Here is a 17994-nt window from a genome sequence, read left to right as displayed (position 1 = left end):
CCCATCTCTACTGCAAGGCCCACCACATTGCCTCCCAAAAAAGCCTTGATACTGGCCCTCTCTGCATGGCTCTTGGCTTTAACCACCAGGCCTACTAAGGCTCCTCCAACCCCTCCAGGCCCACTAAGGCTCCTCCAACCCCTCCACCCTCACAGCAGCATTTTGGCACATTGAAAAAAATAGTGTTATGCCAGCGCCATGGTGCAATGCTATTAAATAATGCGCCTCCGGCCATTCCTCACCTCCTGGCTCTCTCCCTTCCCTCTACTCTCTTCTTGCGCTTCTTGGCACTCCACACGCCTTCCTGAAATGGCAGAAGAGAGGAACACACTATACTCGCAACTCTCCTCCACCTGTCAATCAAGCCAAGCAGCCAATCACCTTTCTCCCTGTTTTAAAGGGCCCACGGTGCAAGCTAATTTTTTAAAGTAAAACTTCTCCTTTGAGACACCTATGCATGTAATAATAAATGCATAGTAGTTTTTTTTAATGCCATCCCTTTTGGAATCATTAGCCTTGAAGCAATCTTGTTCCCGATTTTGTGGGGGGGGGGGCTAGAGAGGCATGCTTAGTGTGTTACCTGGTATGAAAAACTTTTTTTGCTTTGCATGGACTATTTAATATATATTCATTGCTCCAAGCAGTTTGCTTTAAAATGGTGGATGTAGCTGCCGTTTTGCTGCTTGGACGCTGGAAGATGGCAAAATGCCAAAAATATGGTGTCTGTAAAAGGTTAGCATTGCACTTTATATTCCAGGTGTGTAAAGAGCCTGTAATAGTTGCCATACTGAGCCTCTGGGGAAGGCAGTATATAAATAAAATAAATAAGTAAATCCTCCTCCTCCTCTACTGCCTTTGATGCTGGTGAGTCCAGCACAGTTTCTGCTCTTCACCTCTGGGCCTGCTGCAGCTCTGCCAGTCTCGCTGCTACCACGGGCAAGCTCAGCATGGCTCACCACACACACACACACACATTAATGCCAGCAAGCCCAGCACAGCTCCTGGTGGCGAAAATTGAGTCTGCCTGCAGTGGCGCCTAAACTGCCTAAGCTGCTGCCAGGAACACATTGTGACTCCCAGCCTTCCCACCAGGCCTGCCACAGCTCCAGCCCCCCTCATCACCAAGAGGACACCTACAAGTGTATGTGCATGGGAGGGGGTGTTAAAACCACACCAATGTATTTTAAAGATTTTTCTGCAAATTTGGAGAATTCCCCAAGTTTGGAGAAAAATCTTCTTTCCCTCAGTAGGGATCCAATCCACAGATCTAAGTTTCCCCAAATCTGCCCAGACTTGAGGAACAGATATATAGATTGGGCAACTACTGTTTTCTCAGGTATAGCTTTGGTGCAAAAGCAGACAAAACTACAAAGACTATTTTAAGGGGAGTTCTATATCTATTTTGCATTCTGATTTTAGATTGTAATCCTCCATGAGATTACATCATCCAGAGTGGTGGGATATAAATCAAAGCATGCATAAATAAATAAATAAATAAATAAATAAATACATACATACATACATACATACATACATACATACATACATACATACATACATAAATACATACATACATAAATACATAAATAAATAAATAAATAAATAAAAGCATAAATAAATAAATAGAAGCATAAATAAATAAATAGAAGCATAAATAAATAAATAAATAAATCAAAGCATAAAAATAAATAAACAAATAAACAAAGTTTATTGGGCATGTGCAGTTCAATTCAATCCAGCCAAAAAGTACTTGAATCAGCCTTGATTTGGGTACAAATTGGCTGAATCTAGTCCAAATCACTATTTCCCAAAGTTTAAATGGCTGGATCAACCTTGCTTGAGTCATGATTCAGCACAATTCAGTGTTTCAAGTTTAAACTTTAAAGGTGAAAAGAAAAGAAAGACGTTTCCCTTTTTGTCCCCTTTTTCTCCATCTCAGGCTCTGGGGGATGAGGGATTGGTGTGAAGGCACCAAACTTGCACGTTGTGTGCAGGAGCATCTCCTCAAAACAACCATAAAGTTCAAAGAAGATTGGACCATTGGGTTCAATTCTAGAGGCACCCAAAGTTGGTGCCCTTATTCAACCTCCATTATTCCCTATGGTGAGAACAGACCAGAGAATCTGTTTTTCTTTTCATATGAAATAATGGAGATTGGATGGGGCACACTCTTTGTGGGCTCCTAGAATTGGACCCCCTGTCCAATCTTTTTGCAGGCTGGGGCTTATTTTGAGGAGAGGATCCCTCAGTTACACTGCAAGTTTGGTACCTCTACCTTAAACCCTCACTACCCCAGAGCCCAGAAGAGATGGAAATGGGAAAATCCCCTTAGATATGAATGGTATCATTGGTTTCAATAGCACCAAATCTTCATTTGACCCCTAGCAGTCTCCCTTCTCCCCTTGCTTGTGCCTCTGCTTAGGACTGGTTCTCCACACAGTGAGTTAAGTGCACTGACACACAGCTGGGTAGGAAAGAGGAGGCAACAGGCATGACTTCTTCTTAGCTCTCTCTGGCCAAGTCCAAGACAAGCACTTAAGTGCCAGCGTGGTATGGTATGGTATGATATGGGAGAACCAAGTTCTAATCTCCACTCTGCCAAGGAAGCTCATTGGACTAGGTAACCTTAGTTCAGTAATGTTCTCTCACCTACCTCACAGGGTTGTTATGAGGGTAAAGTGGAGAAGGGGAGAATGATGCTGTAGGCTGCTTTGGATCCCCACTAGAGAGAAAAGCAGGGTATAAAAAAAAATGCAGCAAGTATGCCCTCTGGCTTGTTCCCACATAAGAAAATAGCCCACACCATACCATCCTTGATCAATAGGTATTATTCTTTGTGACTCTGTATTAACAATCTAAGTGAGACAGGAAAGTCTGTGCACAGACAAACTAATAGTGTCCAATGATGTCTGTGTTTACTCAAAAATAAATTCTGTTGTATTGAATGGTGCTTATTTCCAGGATAGATCTGCATAGAGTAGACAAAACTTAGTCTGAGCAGATTATATGGAGAAGCAGCACTGAAGTGTTCTAAAGAAGTCAGTAGACAGGCATGTGTGAAAGGCAGAAAAGCCTTCTTTGATTCAGTTTCTGCCCTGCAGGAAAGTTGGTTTTCAGTTGCATTTCAGCTTTCCTGCAGTTTGTGTCAGCTGTGAATGGAAATGTTAATTTGATGCAGATTTGTGGTCCATCGTCCACCATTGTTTATAAAGCATGGAAAGACTGATAAAACATTTGAACCTGCATGGAGGGGATCACAGGTTAGTGACTAGGGAGTCTGTTCTCCCACTGGAGGGGTGGTGGTGATACTAAAATGGCGGAAGCATTCTCTCATGTTTGATGGCATCCACATTATCCAAAGCAGAGGAAGATTCATGAATGTTGGTGATGACCATATACATTGTCTGTGTGATCTTTGGCCCTGTTCACTTCTGTTTTGTTCATGGACAGTCACAGAATCTCTTTTGTATATAGATTACCTATGATACTCAACTCATGCAGAATCTGCTCCTGTTTGACCAGAAAATCAGAAACAGTAGTTCTGATCCTATTCTCAAGTAATTTGAAAATGCTTCCATTAAAACATTGTGCATTTTCTTTTCAGATATGCTAACTCAACTGAAGGCTCAGCTTCTGTTTGGCTTCCTGGGTCTAGTAGCCTGCCCTCTCACCTATGGCTTCTCTGCTGATTCTGGAACTGAGTTCCGATCTGCTTTCTCTGTTGCTCGAACCAGCAGCATGGAAGGAAGCACAGAAATGGTGATCACTTTTGACAAGGTCTACGTGAACATTGGTGGCGATTTTGACCCCAAGGCTGGATTATTCCGGTGTCGTATCCCTGGCGCCTATTACTTCTCCTTCACAGTTGGGAAGTACCCCAAGAAAAACTTGTCAGTCATGCTGATGAGAAATAAGAATGAGGTGCAGGCAATTGTATATGATGAACATCACCGTAAAGAGCGGAAGGTGGCCAGTCAGAGCGCCATGCTCCAGTTGGATTACGGTGACACAGTCTGGCTGCGTTTACATGGAGACCCCAAATACGCCCTCTACAGCAATGTGGGCCCTTATACAACTTTTAATGGGTACCTCATCTATCCAGACACCTCTGGATATTTTCAGAACAGCCTGAGCTCCCAAGAACTAGGAGATGTTTCAGGGCCTCCCCCTCACACAATTCAGCAGCGCCTTTCTGTGAACCAGAATGAAATCTCGGAGACCCACATGCTTTCTGACCAGCCAAGCCGATTACAGGACCCTCGCTCAGCGTTTTCTGCTGCCCGTTCTGAAAGCCTCCTGGGATCTGATGAGAAGCAGACTCAGCACGAGCCCATCACATTTGACACAGAATTTGTGAACATTGGAAAAGATTTCAATTCCTCAAGTGGCATCTTCACATGCCATGTTCCAGGGGCCTACTACTTCTCCTTTACTATTGGCAAGATGCCCTTTAAGACCATGTCAGTGAAACTAATGAAGAACCACAATGAAGTGCAGGCTATGATCTATGACGACAACCACTCCAAGCGGCGTGAGATGCAGAGCCAGAGCATCATGCTGCCTCTGCAATATGGCGATACCGTCTGGCTTTACAGCCATCAGCATGATGGCTACGGAGCTTATAGCAACCATGGCAAGTACATTACCTTCACCGGGTTTTTAGTCTACCCTGAAACTAAGCCAAAGCCACCTCCCGATGCCAACATGTCTCTGGGATCAAGGAGCTAAAAACTGAATATGGAAAGAGCTTAAGAGAAGCCAAGAGAAGCAGCGGACTCTGAAGCAGGTCCTGGACAGGCATCATCCATTAAATGACAGTGTTCAGCGCATGCTATTGTATGTCCAGTGGATTTCCTTCTGCTGCACGCTTGTGTCCTGATTGCAGAGCCATTGTTGTTTCTCCCATTCATCTGCAGAATGGTTTTTGCAGGGTATGTGTTTCTTCATTATTGCTGTTCGGTTTTAACATAAAGCATGAGGTAGTTGGGGAGGGTTAGGAGTAGTAGGGGCAGAGGAAAGAGGAGTGGCTACAGAAATGCTGGAAGGGCTTAGAATGCCCTCTCTACAAGGCACTTGGGAGCTGATAACATCCTCTGCACATGCAGAGAAATGTCTTGAGAGTGGGGCACATGTAATGAAACAATGAACTCAATAAAACCCTGAGACAAAAGGTACTGGATTTGCTTGTGTATTTAATGCGGTTTTTGATCAAGAACAGCTAATCGTCTCATTTAACCAATTCAGAAGAAAGCAATATATGTGCTAGTATTAAAATTAATTATAAAATACTATTACAGCATTAATCACCAGCCTTTTAATTAATTACCAAGCCCTGGCATAAAAGGAAATACCACATTTAATGTGGTTTCATTCTCTATTAAAGTCGCACATCGGAGCCAAAGTAGAGTTAATAAATAAGTATGTTCCTAACTCACAACTTCAACAATTAAAGCTAGCCCCACAGATTCATCAACTGAAATTTTAGTATTAAAGTCTGTGATTGTATTATATACACAATGGAGAAGAATTATCACTCCCTTTGCTATTGTATGGAATGGAAAGCAGTCTTCAAACCAATGCGCCTCTGAAGAAAAAAAATCTGCCAACAAGGATTCTCGTCCCTTATGTGGAACTTCTATATAAGGGGCAAGGATCCTCATCCCCTGCTTACCCACCCCCCTCAGACACACCCTCTCTACCCACTGCCTTTCCATCCTTACCTTTGGGCCTTGGAAGGTTGGTGGCCATGGCATCTGAGCAGCGAGACCCAGCAATGCAGCCCGCTTTTCTCTTGAGTGCCATCGCTGAGCATCTTCCAAGGCTGGCTCTGCTCTCCTGAGGGCGGGAGCAACCTTGAAAGACTGGCACTGGCACCAGAGCAATGAGTACACCTCAGTGCTGGGCCTCACTGTTCTAGCACCACTGCTGCGGGCCATCCACTGCCACGCTCCCTAAGGCGGGACAACAGACGTCACCTCCGTTATCATTTCCATTATGGGGACTGCACCAGTAGATGTTCCACATCAATAATCTGTGTACATTTTAGCAGCATTGGTGCTGTGTGCTGAACAGCAGAAGCAAATGAAGCAGCAATATTCAATCTCAAGCAACCTATTACAAGAATCAGGTAATACCTCTGTGAAAGAGACCCTAAGCCAAACAACTGATTTAGTATAAGGCAACTTCATGTGATCAATCCAGTTAACCAAGGAGCTAGGTGTTTTCTGGTGTCAGATGATAAAAGCCATGCTCCTTCTGAACTGCATATCCTATTAAGGGAAACTGCAGCAGAGAGGCTTAAGCCTTGAATTGGGCATATCACTTTTTTTTTAAGCTATGAGGTCTATTAGAGAAATCTAAGAGGTATATTGAGGGGGGCAGGAAAGGTAGCCTTTCTGCATACAATCCTGAGTAATATGAAAGATATCTATATGTCTAAAATGTACAAGTTCTGTAGTACATGTATTAACTTGTGTTCTAGGATTAATATTTGACCTTTTTGCCTCAAAGTCTTTTTCTTGAGGGTCTTCAGTTAAGGGTTAGCTTGGACTGGTAGGAGTTTTTCAGTACAGTCATATAGAAAGGCATTTCCTGCCAGGGCCTTGAGGTCAGAAGCCGAGCAGAAGTCATAGATTCCACAGGACAGACTTGTTTGCAGAACTCACGGATGATTTCAGTCACTGACTGTGCAAAAAGGTTGATCCAGAGGTTTTTCTCCAGGCCTTGGATGGCACGAATCTGGTAAGCACAGTAAACACCAGTGAAAATGAGCTGCTCAAATTCCTCTGCAGTTATAGGAATATCAGATTGTGAAAGATGATCTAGGTACTCTGCAATCCCAGCCGGGTGTTTAGGAATTTCATTTTGAAAGAGCTGGAGTAATCGTTTTGCAGGACGCAGTGAGGCTACCTCTTCATCCTGAATACTGATCGAGTCGTTGCTAATGATTTGAATGCCTCCCCAAAGTAACTGGAAGAGAATGAATAAAAACATGAAAGTCAATGGATAATTCTGCTCCAAAGTGAGCATCCTGGGCAGACTAGGAGTGATCTGGGAAGGGGGTTCTATTTCACAGTAGTATGCATCTTTGCTCACTTGCTTGGGCCAGATGGATAAGTGACACTCAACAATTCATAAAACACTTTCTTTACTCCCGTTCTTTCTTCATAGACCACTGGGTGAAATTGGCTCAGGAGAACTAACAGGCATTATGAAGAGGGCTTCATGCATAGAAGATTCTGCCTCTGGCCAAGGGCTAGGCGATGTGACTTTTGGGTCCATTCTAGCCCCCTGATTATGTACCATCACTTCCTCAATCCAAACCTTTCCTTACAGTGATTTCAAAGCCTTCAACGGTCTGTGGACATGTTGTATGCATGGGGTGCATATCCAATGCACTTTTGATGTCTCCATGATTTCTGTTTCACTCATTCTGTCTATATGCTATTCCACTATCTGCACTACAGCTAGACATGGGATCATAGTAATAATGAGGTAGATCCAGAAAGATTCTTTTGTGGGATTATTTAGTGCCATAACTTTATTGTGTTCCTATTTTTGGTATCCTAAATCAAATTTAATGGGCAGGCAACTCTGATAGAGATACACTGTTTGTGTGAAAGACATCAGGATACATTAAATTCATGAGGCATTAGTAAAGGTCATTAATTAAAGCACTGAACACATGAAGGTACCTTGTACTGAATCAGATAGTTGGTCCATCAAGGTCAGGGTTGTTTACTCAGACTGGCAGCAGCTCTCCAGTGTTTAAGGCAGAAGTCTTTCACATCACCTACCCACTGAGCCTTTGAACTGGACTTGAACCTGACAACTTCTGCAGTCAAAGCAGATGCTTGACTGCTGAGCCACGCCCCTTCCTCCAAAGAGCATTGCTCTTCAACTAGTGGTTGGGAGTATATAAAATGGTTCATCCACAACATAAAGTCAGTCGCATTAACAGTAATGCCATCATTTTCGGTGTGTCTGTGTATATTTTGGAGATGTTTTAAATAAGAAAAGGATGTGAGGGAAGATAAGACATTATATACCATTAAAAGGAAAGCCCATTGCACCCAGGGAAACAACAGGTGCTAGGATGCACCTTGCACCGTGGCCTTCCTGGGGGCTGGCTACATGGAAAAAGCCCCTGCCCACTCCTGGACTCCAAACCTCAAGGAACATTCCTGGCCCAGGGGCCACCAACCTCCAGGAATTGGAGGTCACCTGCAGACCACAGAGATCAGCTCCCCAGAGGAAAATGGCTGTTTTGGAGGAGGGACTCTGCAATGACAATTCAACTCCAGGCTCCCGGAGATGAGGGGGCTTTGCTTGGGAGGGGGGAACTCTGTGGCACTGTGGCAGGATGCCAATATCCAGTTAGGACCTTTGCTGAAATGGCTGGTCACTTCCAGGCAACAGAGATCTGTCCCCCCTGGAAAAAAGGTCTACTTGGAAGCGGGGACTCTGTGGCTTTGGATCCTTTGAGGGTGCAGGGATGCCAGGCTCCAGATGGAAAACAAAGAGAAATGATGTGTGGCAGTAATTGCTATAACAATAAACATGAAATAATTCATCAGCTTGTCAAAGTTTCTTCCGTCGATTAAAATATTGAATTGATAGCAAGATTTGCCTGAAGAACTGAAAACATTTCAGTCTCTAGATTCTTCAGTTCAGTTCAATATCAAAGTAAATTAAAAACAGTTGTATGTTACAATCAAACATGAAAACATTGGTTGGCAAAGAACTTACAGAGGGTTTCTCAACTACTGCCTCTATGACGGGTCATGGGGCAGAAAGGCCAGACTGACCGAGCAGGGCAGTGGGGCTAATCCGCACATACACATAACGTCACCACCATCCTAGCCCCCTCCCAGCCCTGGTCTGAGTCAGGACCTCAGATGGCCCACAGCAAGGGAACGTGGAATGTCCCCTGTATTGCTGTCCCCTGTATTGCTGCATCAGCAATCAGCAATTGCTGCATCAACTAGCGTCAACTTGCATGTCCCCTGTATTGCTGCATCAACTAACGAGAGAGAGAGAGAGAGAGAGAGACAGAGAGAGAGAGAGAGAGCGCACAGAAGACAAAAGCATTCCTCCCATCTCAAATAGCAAGCCTTATTGACCACTCAATCACCTCTTCATGTAGGAAATACCTGAGTGTCTCCCTCCTTGGATTGCTCTGAGAAGCCATTGGTCCAAATTTAAAGGAAAAGTATCCCCCTAACACTCAATGAACGAGTCAAAAATGTCTTACACCATCCTCATGCAACAGCTTCTTCTGCCTGGGCTCTAGCTACATCTCTTTTAGGCAATGGCAATGTAGTGGTTAAGAGTAAAGGTAAAGGTAAAGGTATCCCCTGTGCAAGCACCGAGTCATGTCTGACCCTTGGGGTGACGCCCTCTAGCGTTTTCATGGCAGACTCAATACGGGATGGTTTGCCAGTGCCTTCCCCAGTCATTACCGTTTACCCCCCAGCAAGCTGGGTACTCATTTTACCGACCTCGGAAGGATGGAAGGCTGAGTCAACCTTGAGCCGGCTGCTGGGATTGAACTCCCAGCCTTATGGGCAAAGCTGTCAGACGGCTGCCTTACCACTCTGCGCCACAAGAGGCTCAAGAGTAGTGGTTAAGAGTAGTGGCTTCTAATGTGGCAAGCTAGATTTGATTCCCTGTTCCTCCACATACTGAGTGACCTTGGGCAAGCACAGAAACCATTCTCACAGAGTACTTTCTCTCAGAGCTCTCTCAGCCTCACCTACCACACAGGGTTTCTGTCGTGGGGAAAAGAAGGGAAGTCTACAATAAGCTACTCTGAGACTCCTTTGGGCAGTGAAAAGCAAGGTATAAAAAATGAACTCTTCTTCTACTGAGAAGGTGCTACTGAAAAGGTACTCCTGGGAAACAACGTCTCCTCCTTCCACATGTCGCCAGAGCCTCCTGGTACTTCTGTGCCCTGTTTACAGTTTCCCTATCTTCTATGCCATTGGTCTCAAATCTGCTTTGTTGTTATGGTCTTGGAAAGATTGTAGCAAGTCCAAGGTGGTATCCATATGTAAAAGGAAATTCTACATCTTCCTAGTCCCTCCCAGATCAGCATTATTCTCCCTGCTGCAATTGCCTGTAATGGCTACCCCCAAAACATTTCTCTCTTCTCAGATTGCAAACCTCACATGACTTACTCATGAGTAAACATTCCCAGGGCAGAGGCCTTTCCTGGTTGACCTGGGTCCCCAGAAAGCCGGTAGGGGGCCATTTATAGACCTGCCATAGCCTTCAGAAGGTGCACAGAGGCTGCGCCAGAAGGCAGCTTGCTCCTCCCCTATGTCTTCTGAGTTGAAAGATGCCAGTAGTCCAGGGCAACTTGCTGGCAGCAGGGCATGCTCTGAGGCCAGCTCCTCTTCCACCCAGCAAACTTCTGAAACTGGCAGGAAGTTGAAGGTTTTCCTGGCCAAGGTGTCCCTCCTTATTGGGGCTAAATTACCAGAATGGCTCATTCCTGTCTGAGGGCTATGAATTACTTATGAATCAACATTCCCAGGCCAGGACTGGCAAGGGGCCATTTCTGGGCCTCCTGCACCCTCTCTCCAGAAGCCATGTAGACGCTGCCCCCAGATGATCCCCCCCCCCAATGTCCTCTGAGTTGAAAGAAGCCAGGGCAACTTACTGGCAGTAGATCATGCTCTGAGGCTGCCTCTTCTTCCACCCAGCAAACTGGCAGGAAATTGGAGGCAGAGAGTTTACCCCCTATTCGCCCTTCCTCGCCCAGGATTCCCTCCTGATTGGGGCTATGCTACCAGGGCAGGCTATTTCTGGCTGAGGGCCATCTCTTATTGCGGGACTATTTCAGTGGAGGGGCAATCAGGTAGGGAGTGAGTTGTCTGCATGCAATTAGAACTGATTAGCAGAGTGCAATTTGAATGTATTTGCCTTCGCTGGCAGAGTGCTCTGTCTCTATTGCCAGCACCCCCCCATGGAGGGCCAATCAGGTAGGGAGTGAGTTATCAACTTGAGATTTATTATGTTTAGTGATTAACAAAATAAATGTGAATCCCTTTTTCCAGTGAAGGCTAAAGATAGGCTGCAGTTCTTTAAAAAAAGAGAGAGATTTACTACATTTACTAAAGTGAAATTACCACTATAGTAATGTTGAATGCCCCCAAAATAAATGCATTCTCACTCAAACACTCTACATCTCTTGTAAAACTTGCAGAAGCCTGCCAGTTGTAGGTATCAGGAGTAGATGGGTCCCACAATGCACTTTATGTAGGCTATCCTGTGATGTGTGAATGAGGCGTATGCCTTTTCTCTGTGGCTAACTTGAAGCTGTACCCACAAGGAAAATTCATGCATTTCTCAGTTCACACAAAACAAGATCACATGTATCACACTCTTGAAATGTGTGACTGGCAGAGCAGAATGGCATTGTAACACCCACAGGTATCTACAGTGAGAAGACCTGTCCTTCATTTCCACCTCCCCTTCTCCTGCCTTAAGCAAAGCCGCAGATAATTCTAGTAGTCAAAAATAGCCCAAGGGTGCCATCTTGTGGACCATCAATTAGAAAAACAGACAGTTTTGTTTCCCAGGCATTCCAATTAAAATTGCAGTGTCTAAAAATGAAAGTGAACCTGGAATCTTCTGTAAAATAGAATTTCTTTAAGTGCCAACCTGCTAATGTACTATTTTCTGTCAAAATGGAGGACTCAAGAAAAACAAGACTCAGCAAAGTTCTGCTGGCCCCTCTTCTGCGAAACATCCGATATGGGTACTGAGTCACTAGCATCAGCAAACAACCGGAGCAGGAACCCTTTGGGGATGGCCTGACCTGGGCAGCCACTCTTCTCTGGGGACCAACAACATGACTAGCTGGGATATTTATTTATTTATTACATTTGTATATCACCGTCCCCGAAGGCTCAGGGTGGTTCACATAAAACAGAAACAATACAGGTAACTTAGATTAACAATAATGAATGAAGTGAAACAACAAGCAACATGGAACAGTAGAAAAATTAAACACTGAAGTAATACCTACTGATAGCCCAGTGGGTTGGGCAGAATTATGGTGGTTGTCCTAGGAGGGAGGCTCAGGGGAAGGGCCCTCAGGAAGTGGTGGTTCAGATCGACCTCAACCAAATGCCTGGTGGAGGAGCTCCCTTTTGCAGGCCCTGCAGAACTGTTCAGGTTGCATCAGGACCCTGATCTTCTCTGGGAGCTCATTCCACCAGCTGGGGGCCAGGATGGAGAAAGCTGTGGCCCTGGTTGAGGCCAAGAGAGCTTCCCTGGGGCTAGGGATCACCAGGAAGTTGGAAGTGCTAGAGCATAAGGCTCTTTGGGGGGTATAAGCAGAGGCGATCCCTCAGGTATACTGGGCCCAAACCACGTGTGGCCTTGAAGGTGATAACCAAAACTAAGTCTGATCTGGAATTCAACTGGAAGCCAGTACAGCTGCTAGAAGTTGGGCTGAATGTGGGACCTCCGAGGTGTTGCTGTGAGGGCCCTGGTGGCTGTGTTCTAGACTAGTTGCAGTTTCCAGATCATAGTCGAGGGCAGGCCTGTGTAGAGCGAGTTGAAGAAGTCCACCTTAGAAGTGACCATCACATGGATCACTGTGACTAGCTGTTCCAGGGCCAATTAGGGCGCTAGTAGTTTGGCTTGGTGAAGGTGTTAGAAAGCCAACCGTGCTACCATCGCGATCTGAGGCTCCATTGAGAGGGAGGCATCAAGAATCACAAACAGGTTCCTGGCAGAGTGGGCCACTGATAGCTGCACTCCATCCAGGGTGGGTAAGCATGCTTCCTTGCTTGGGCCCTTCCTACCCAGCCACAGGACCTCTGTCTTTGAAGGGTTGAGCTTCAGACGACTCTGCTTGAACCATCCTGTCACTGCTTCCAGGCAGCTGGCTAATGTTTCTGGGAGATCATCAGGGCGGCCATCCATCAGGAGGAAGAGCTGGGTGCCATCCTCATATTGGTGGCTACCCAGCCCAAACCTACACACCAGTTGATCAAGAGGGCACATAAAAATATTGAATAGGACTGGAGAGAGAATTGCCCCTTGAGGGACTCCACATGCCAGTTGGTGACGGCTTGATGTGCTCTCTCCTAGTGCTACCCTCTGTCCACGATCCCGGAGGAAGGAGATTAGCCATTAAAGGGCACTTCCGCTGATCCCGGCATCGTCGAGGCGGTGAGCTAGAAGCTCATGATCGACTGTGTCAAACGCTGCTGAGAGGTCTAATAATACAAGCAGTGACGACCCGCCCCGGTCCAACTGGCAACAGAGATCATCCATCAGGGCGACTAGCGCTGTCTCTACCCCATGGCCAGGCCGGAAACCTGACTGGGATGGATCTAGGATCGAAGCTTCTTCCAAGTATGCTGACAGTTGATCCGTAACAACCTTTTCAAGCAACTTCCCCAGAAATGCTAAGTGCGATATGGGGCAGTAGTTGGAAGGCTGTTGCAGATTCAAAGATGTTTTTTTTTGTTGCTGTTGTTGTTAGGTGCGAAGTTTTATCCGACCCATCGCGACCCCATGGACAATGATCCTCCAGGCCTTCCTGTCCTCTACCATTCCCCAGAGTCCATTTAAGTTTGCTTAAGGAGCAGTCAGGGTTTTTTGAGCAGCGGGCAAACCACTGCTTCCTTTAACCCTTCCGGGAATTCTCCTGTTGAGAGGGAGAGATTGATTATCTCCCAGAGGGGGCCTGCTACTATCAGTTGTTTTTAGTAGCCATGATGGGCATGTGTCTAAGTAGCAAGTGGTTGGCTTCGCTGCATTTAATATCTTGTCCACTTTGGTCAGTGTGAGTCATCTGAAATTACTCAATGTACTCTCCAGAGACGGCCTCTAGTTCATTTTCTTTCTCCAAAGTTGAAGGGAGGTCGTGGCGGAGTGTTGAGATTTTGTCTGCAAAGTGGTTTGCAAATGCCTCACAGCTGATGTCCAATTGGTTCTTATTTTTGGCGCCCTTCCTCCAGGGTGGTAAGAGATTGAACTATCCTAAATAATTGTGCTGGGCGTGAGTTAGCAGACGTGATTTTGGTCGAGTAAAATTTGCATTTTGCTGACTTCACCGCCATCTCAAAGGCTCTTAACTGCATTCTATAAGATGTTCTCGCAACTTCGTCCCAAGTTTTCCTCCAAACTTACTCTAGTCATCTGTTCCCCTTTCAGTCTCAGCGGGTAGCTTCATGTCCAGAAGTTAGTGTGGCAGTGATATAGGCAAGAAGGGATATATTAAGCTAGGGTGGTGGATAGAGATGAGACTCAGTAAACAGCAATATTGGATGCCCTAATCCTTTCCCTCAAGGTATCACTTAAATTACCTCTAGTAGGATGCTAGCCTTCTCAGACGCATTTGATTCCGCAAGATCTCCAAGGTGATCATCTGAAAAACAGAAAGTAACAATCCATTTTACAAGCAAACAATGTCACATTTACACACATAATAGTAAGCTGTAACATTTTAATATACTGTACTATTTAGAGCAATTATGTCACTGATCAAGATCATATTACAAAGCCAAATCCAGAGCCACATTAAACTTCTCTCATTTGGCTGAAATAAGAATATGGTATTGCTGCATGCAGAGCCTCTTGTGGCGCAGAGTGGTAAGGCAGCAGACATGCAGTCTGAAGCTCTGCCCATGAGGTTGGGAGTTTGATCCCAGCAGCCGGCTCGAGGTTGACTCAGCCTTCCATCCTTCCGAGGTCGGTAAAATGAGTACCCAGCTTGCTGGGAGGTAAACGGTAATGACTGGGGAAGGCACTGGCAAACCAGCCCGTATTGAGTCTGCCAAGAAAACGCTAGAGGGCGTCACCCCAAGGGTCAGACATGACTCGGTGCTTGCACAGGGGATACCTTTACCTTTACCTTAAAGCAACCCATAAACTAAAGCAATTATTTTGGCTGAAAGTATAGATATAAAGTATCGTGATGTACTTCACATCAGTAAAATTTAATGAATGTTACGTAGTATTCATTCTGCCTGTTTCCTCCCTTGGAAATTGGTTTGCTTCTCTGTTCCCATACAACTGTGTCTATTTTTGTTTGGGGCCTGTGGAAAGTAGTAGTAGATAACATTTTGCATCCACAGATATAACACTGCCTAATTTAAAACTACTCCATTCCACCATCCCACCTATCTGTTCCTGGCCATCGACAGGTCAAATCCAGTCACAGTGGATTACTGGAAAGCCAAAAGACAAGCTGTGCAATTTATACAAAGGCTGCAGTGAGGGCTTCTGTGAATTTTGACAAAGTAAAAGGGAGAACACTGCATCCACATGGTCTGTTTAATTTTGGAAGCAGGGCTTGAAAGAAAAATTCCAAGGAATCAGAGAAAGTACAAAAAGCCAACAGCTGTTGATGGAGAAAAGTATTTTCTGAAGTTCAGCTTTGGGTCTAATAGACTGATCTCACGGGTCCACAGAATAAACAGAAAATTATGTGCTATTTCTGGATTGGCCAAATTGTAAACAACTGTCAGCTTTGTATTTTTAAGTGATTTTCCCCAGAGAATCAGATAAAACGTTTGTAGAATTAGCTTAGAAAATGAGACCATGCCTTTGACATAAAAAAGGAGAACATCTCTACCGCACTTTCAGGCTCTTTGATCAAAGCCAGATGTCTGTGCTTTTGGACTAAACTTGGATGGGAGTTGCAATTCTTTTCTCCTGGATACAAATTCCAGGAAGCCTTAAAACTCATTGTGCAAATACTGTTGCTCTTGAAATCTGCCAGCTGTTTTCTTAGGGCTGTCTGCAGAATTTCCACTGCTTCCTTTTTCAGTTAGAGTTGCAAGTGGATGACAGTGGAAGGTGATCCTGTGCTTTTCAAGAGCTACAAGGGAGATTATCACTGTGATAAGAAAACTCCCATTTTTAGAATGCCTCAGCCTCAGTGTTATGCTACCTTTAAGGCACAGAAGTACCCCCTTTCATGCTTCACATTCCAAATCTTATCAACTCACTTATGTGCCTACTATAATTTCAAAATCATACTTAGAAACAACCCAAGTATTTGAGATTCACTTTTCAAAAGAGTCACAGTTTTCCCCCCTGAAATTAAGTGCAAAAGTTTTTAAATCATTCAATCTATTGCTAGAAAGAGGATGGATAACAAAATCCAGAAATAAGAAAATAGAAAACAACCACCAGCAGTTATTCCAGAAATGGAAGTGTTTCCCAAAAGACGCTCTCGGCCAGATTTCTCATATCTACCAGCTATGTTCTAAAACTGTTGGAAAATCCACAGATGTTGCTCAAATGCTAAGAGTTCTAGCAGAGAGTGTCCTGAATGAATAGATGGTGTTTAATTTAATTATGCAGGAGATGTCAATGTGATCACTGCCTTTCTGTGGAAGCGTGTGAGAAAGAGTTGTGGAAAGACATTAGAGGCTGGTGTTGATCCGAAATGCCTACCTGCGACAAGGGTTCAGCTTCTTTTGTTCAGAGACACTTTTCTTTCCCCTGAGTAGAGGTTTGTATTATTAACAAGTGAAACAGGTGCAAATGCCACAGGTATAACATTTGGAAATCATGCCAGAAAACATCTGTTGAATTTGTCACAGTTCTATTAAAAACACAGAGCTCTGACTAAGGGAGAAACAGTCAGTTACACCTCTTCCAAATGCAAACACTGTTCCCTTCTTTGCCTTCCAAAAGGATTGCTGAGGTCTATTTGGGACCCATCTGATGTGTCTTCCATTTCAGAAGGTGCAGTTTATCAAACAGATTTACACAAACAGGGTGCTGTGCCCTTGCCAAACTTCTCCCACTAAAATAATGGGAACCCTTCTTTGTGACAGCCCAAGTAGCCAAAATCCCAAAGCTAGCTTAGCATGTAACATCCTGAACTAGCACTTAAACAATATACTATTTTTATAATTTCAGGCAGCCTTGCTAGTTTGAATTTTTATATTTTAAATCTGCATGGCTGTATAGCCCTTTTGCTTGTACAATTAATTATAAATAACGGCTATAAATGTAGACTTCAAAGATCTGATGAAGTGAGTTTCAAATCATGAAAGCAAATGCTAATCAATTTTGTTAAGTCTCTAAGGTGCCACAGACTTCTATGTAATTTTGATTGAGCTCGATATTCCTGGAAAGGTTTAATTCTTAGTTCTGTTCTCAGTTTTTCCTTTCTTGTTGCCAGCCATCTGAGAGATGTGAGCTTCTCTCTCTCTCTTTAAAAACAGAAGATATAAATATTTTAAACAAATAAATTGCAAAGCAAGAGTTTATCCAGTGCAGGTGCACTTCCCACCTGATGGCCTTACCTATCTGCTGATGAGATCCAGGAAACACCACAAGCACCAAAGCTGCCCACAGACACATTCCAGAGTGCAGCCGCAGCATTTGGGCCATGCCTGCCCTCTCCCCTGTGCCTGACACGCAACTCTGGGCAAATTAAATGCTGTTTACTGTAGCTTCTTTCCCCTCTCCTTTCAGTCCCAGAAGCCACTGCTGGAACTGTTTCCCCTTCTGTTCCAGTCTTGCTACAGTTGAATTCTCATTTCCTAACGGATATTTTCCAACATAAGGTGGAAACGTCGATGGCACAGCTTCCCTAAGCTTGCTGCCAGCACCAGTCCCATTTACTGAGAGCATTAGGGAGTTTCTTTCTCTCTCCCCCCCCCTCTTTTTTTTTGGCATTTTATACCTGATTTATTTTCCCAAAAGACAGCCAGCTCTCTTCTTCTTAAAGGAGGAACAAGTTCTTAATAGCTAAGGAGTTTTACTGAAAATGCATATCGATAAACTGGTCCTCCTTAAAAAGAGAGATTGACTGATGCCACCTGAAGACATCAGGGAGCAGGCTCCAATCTGCTTTGCTTCCTTATTTTTCACCTCTAGCATGGAAAATAACAGCAATTTATTAAATATATATTATCGGTAGCAAGCTCCAAAACATCCAGAATGGATTAATCCAGAGGAAGAAAGGGCGTTTCTTCTTAATCTGTTCAGCATCAATACTGGAAGTAG

General features: G+C 44.5%; 2 protein-coding genes across 2 annotated transcripts in view; one reads left to right on the top strand and one right to left on the bottom strand.

Moving 5' to 3' along the window:
• C1QTNF4 (C1q and TNF related 4) overlaps nt 1-5170 on the top strand; it is a 28320-nt gene extending 23150 nt beyond the window's left edge. The window contains exon 2 of the mRNA XM_077322469.1: nt 3605-5170. Coding sequence (XP_077178584.1) covers nt 3607-4728 — 1122 coding nt within the window. The 5' untranslated portion in view covers nt 3605-3606 and the 3' untranslated portion in view covers nt 4729-5170. The remainder of the gene's footprint in view (nt 1-3604) is intronic.
• Nucleotides 5171-5175: 5 nt separating this feature from the next.
• Nucleotides 5176-17602, bottom strand: FAM180B (family with sequence similarity 180 member B). Its single transcript, XM_077322470.1, has 3 exons — nt 17289-17602; nt 14331-14392; nt 5176-6969 (listed from the first exon to the last, which is right to left on the bottom strand). The coding sequence occupies exons 1-3, from the start codon at nt 17374-17376 to the stop codon at nt 6529-6531; spliced, it is 591 nt and encodes a 196-aa protein (XP_077178585.1). The 5' UTR covers nt 17377-17602; the 3' UTR covers nt 5176-6528.
• Nucleotides 17603-17994: the final 392 nt, after the last annotated feature.

The sequence above is a fragment of the Paroedura picta genome, chromosome 2 (assembly GCF_049243985.1).
Source record: "Paroedura picta isolate Pp20150507F chromosome 2, Ppicta_v3.0, whole genome shotgun sequence".
In the NCBI taxonomy this organism is placed as follows: domain Eukaryota; kingdom Metazoa; phylum Chordata; class Lepidosauria; order Squamata; family Gekkonidae; genus Paroedura; species Paroedura picta.
Note: the sequence above shows the minus strand (reverse complement) of the source record. Positions and strands in the feature narration are given on the sequence as shown.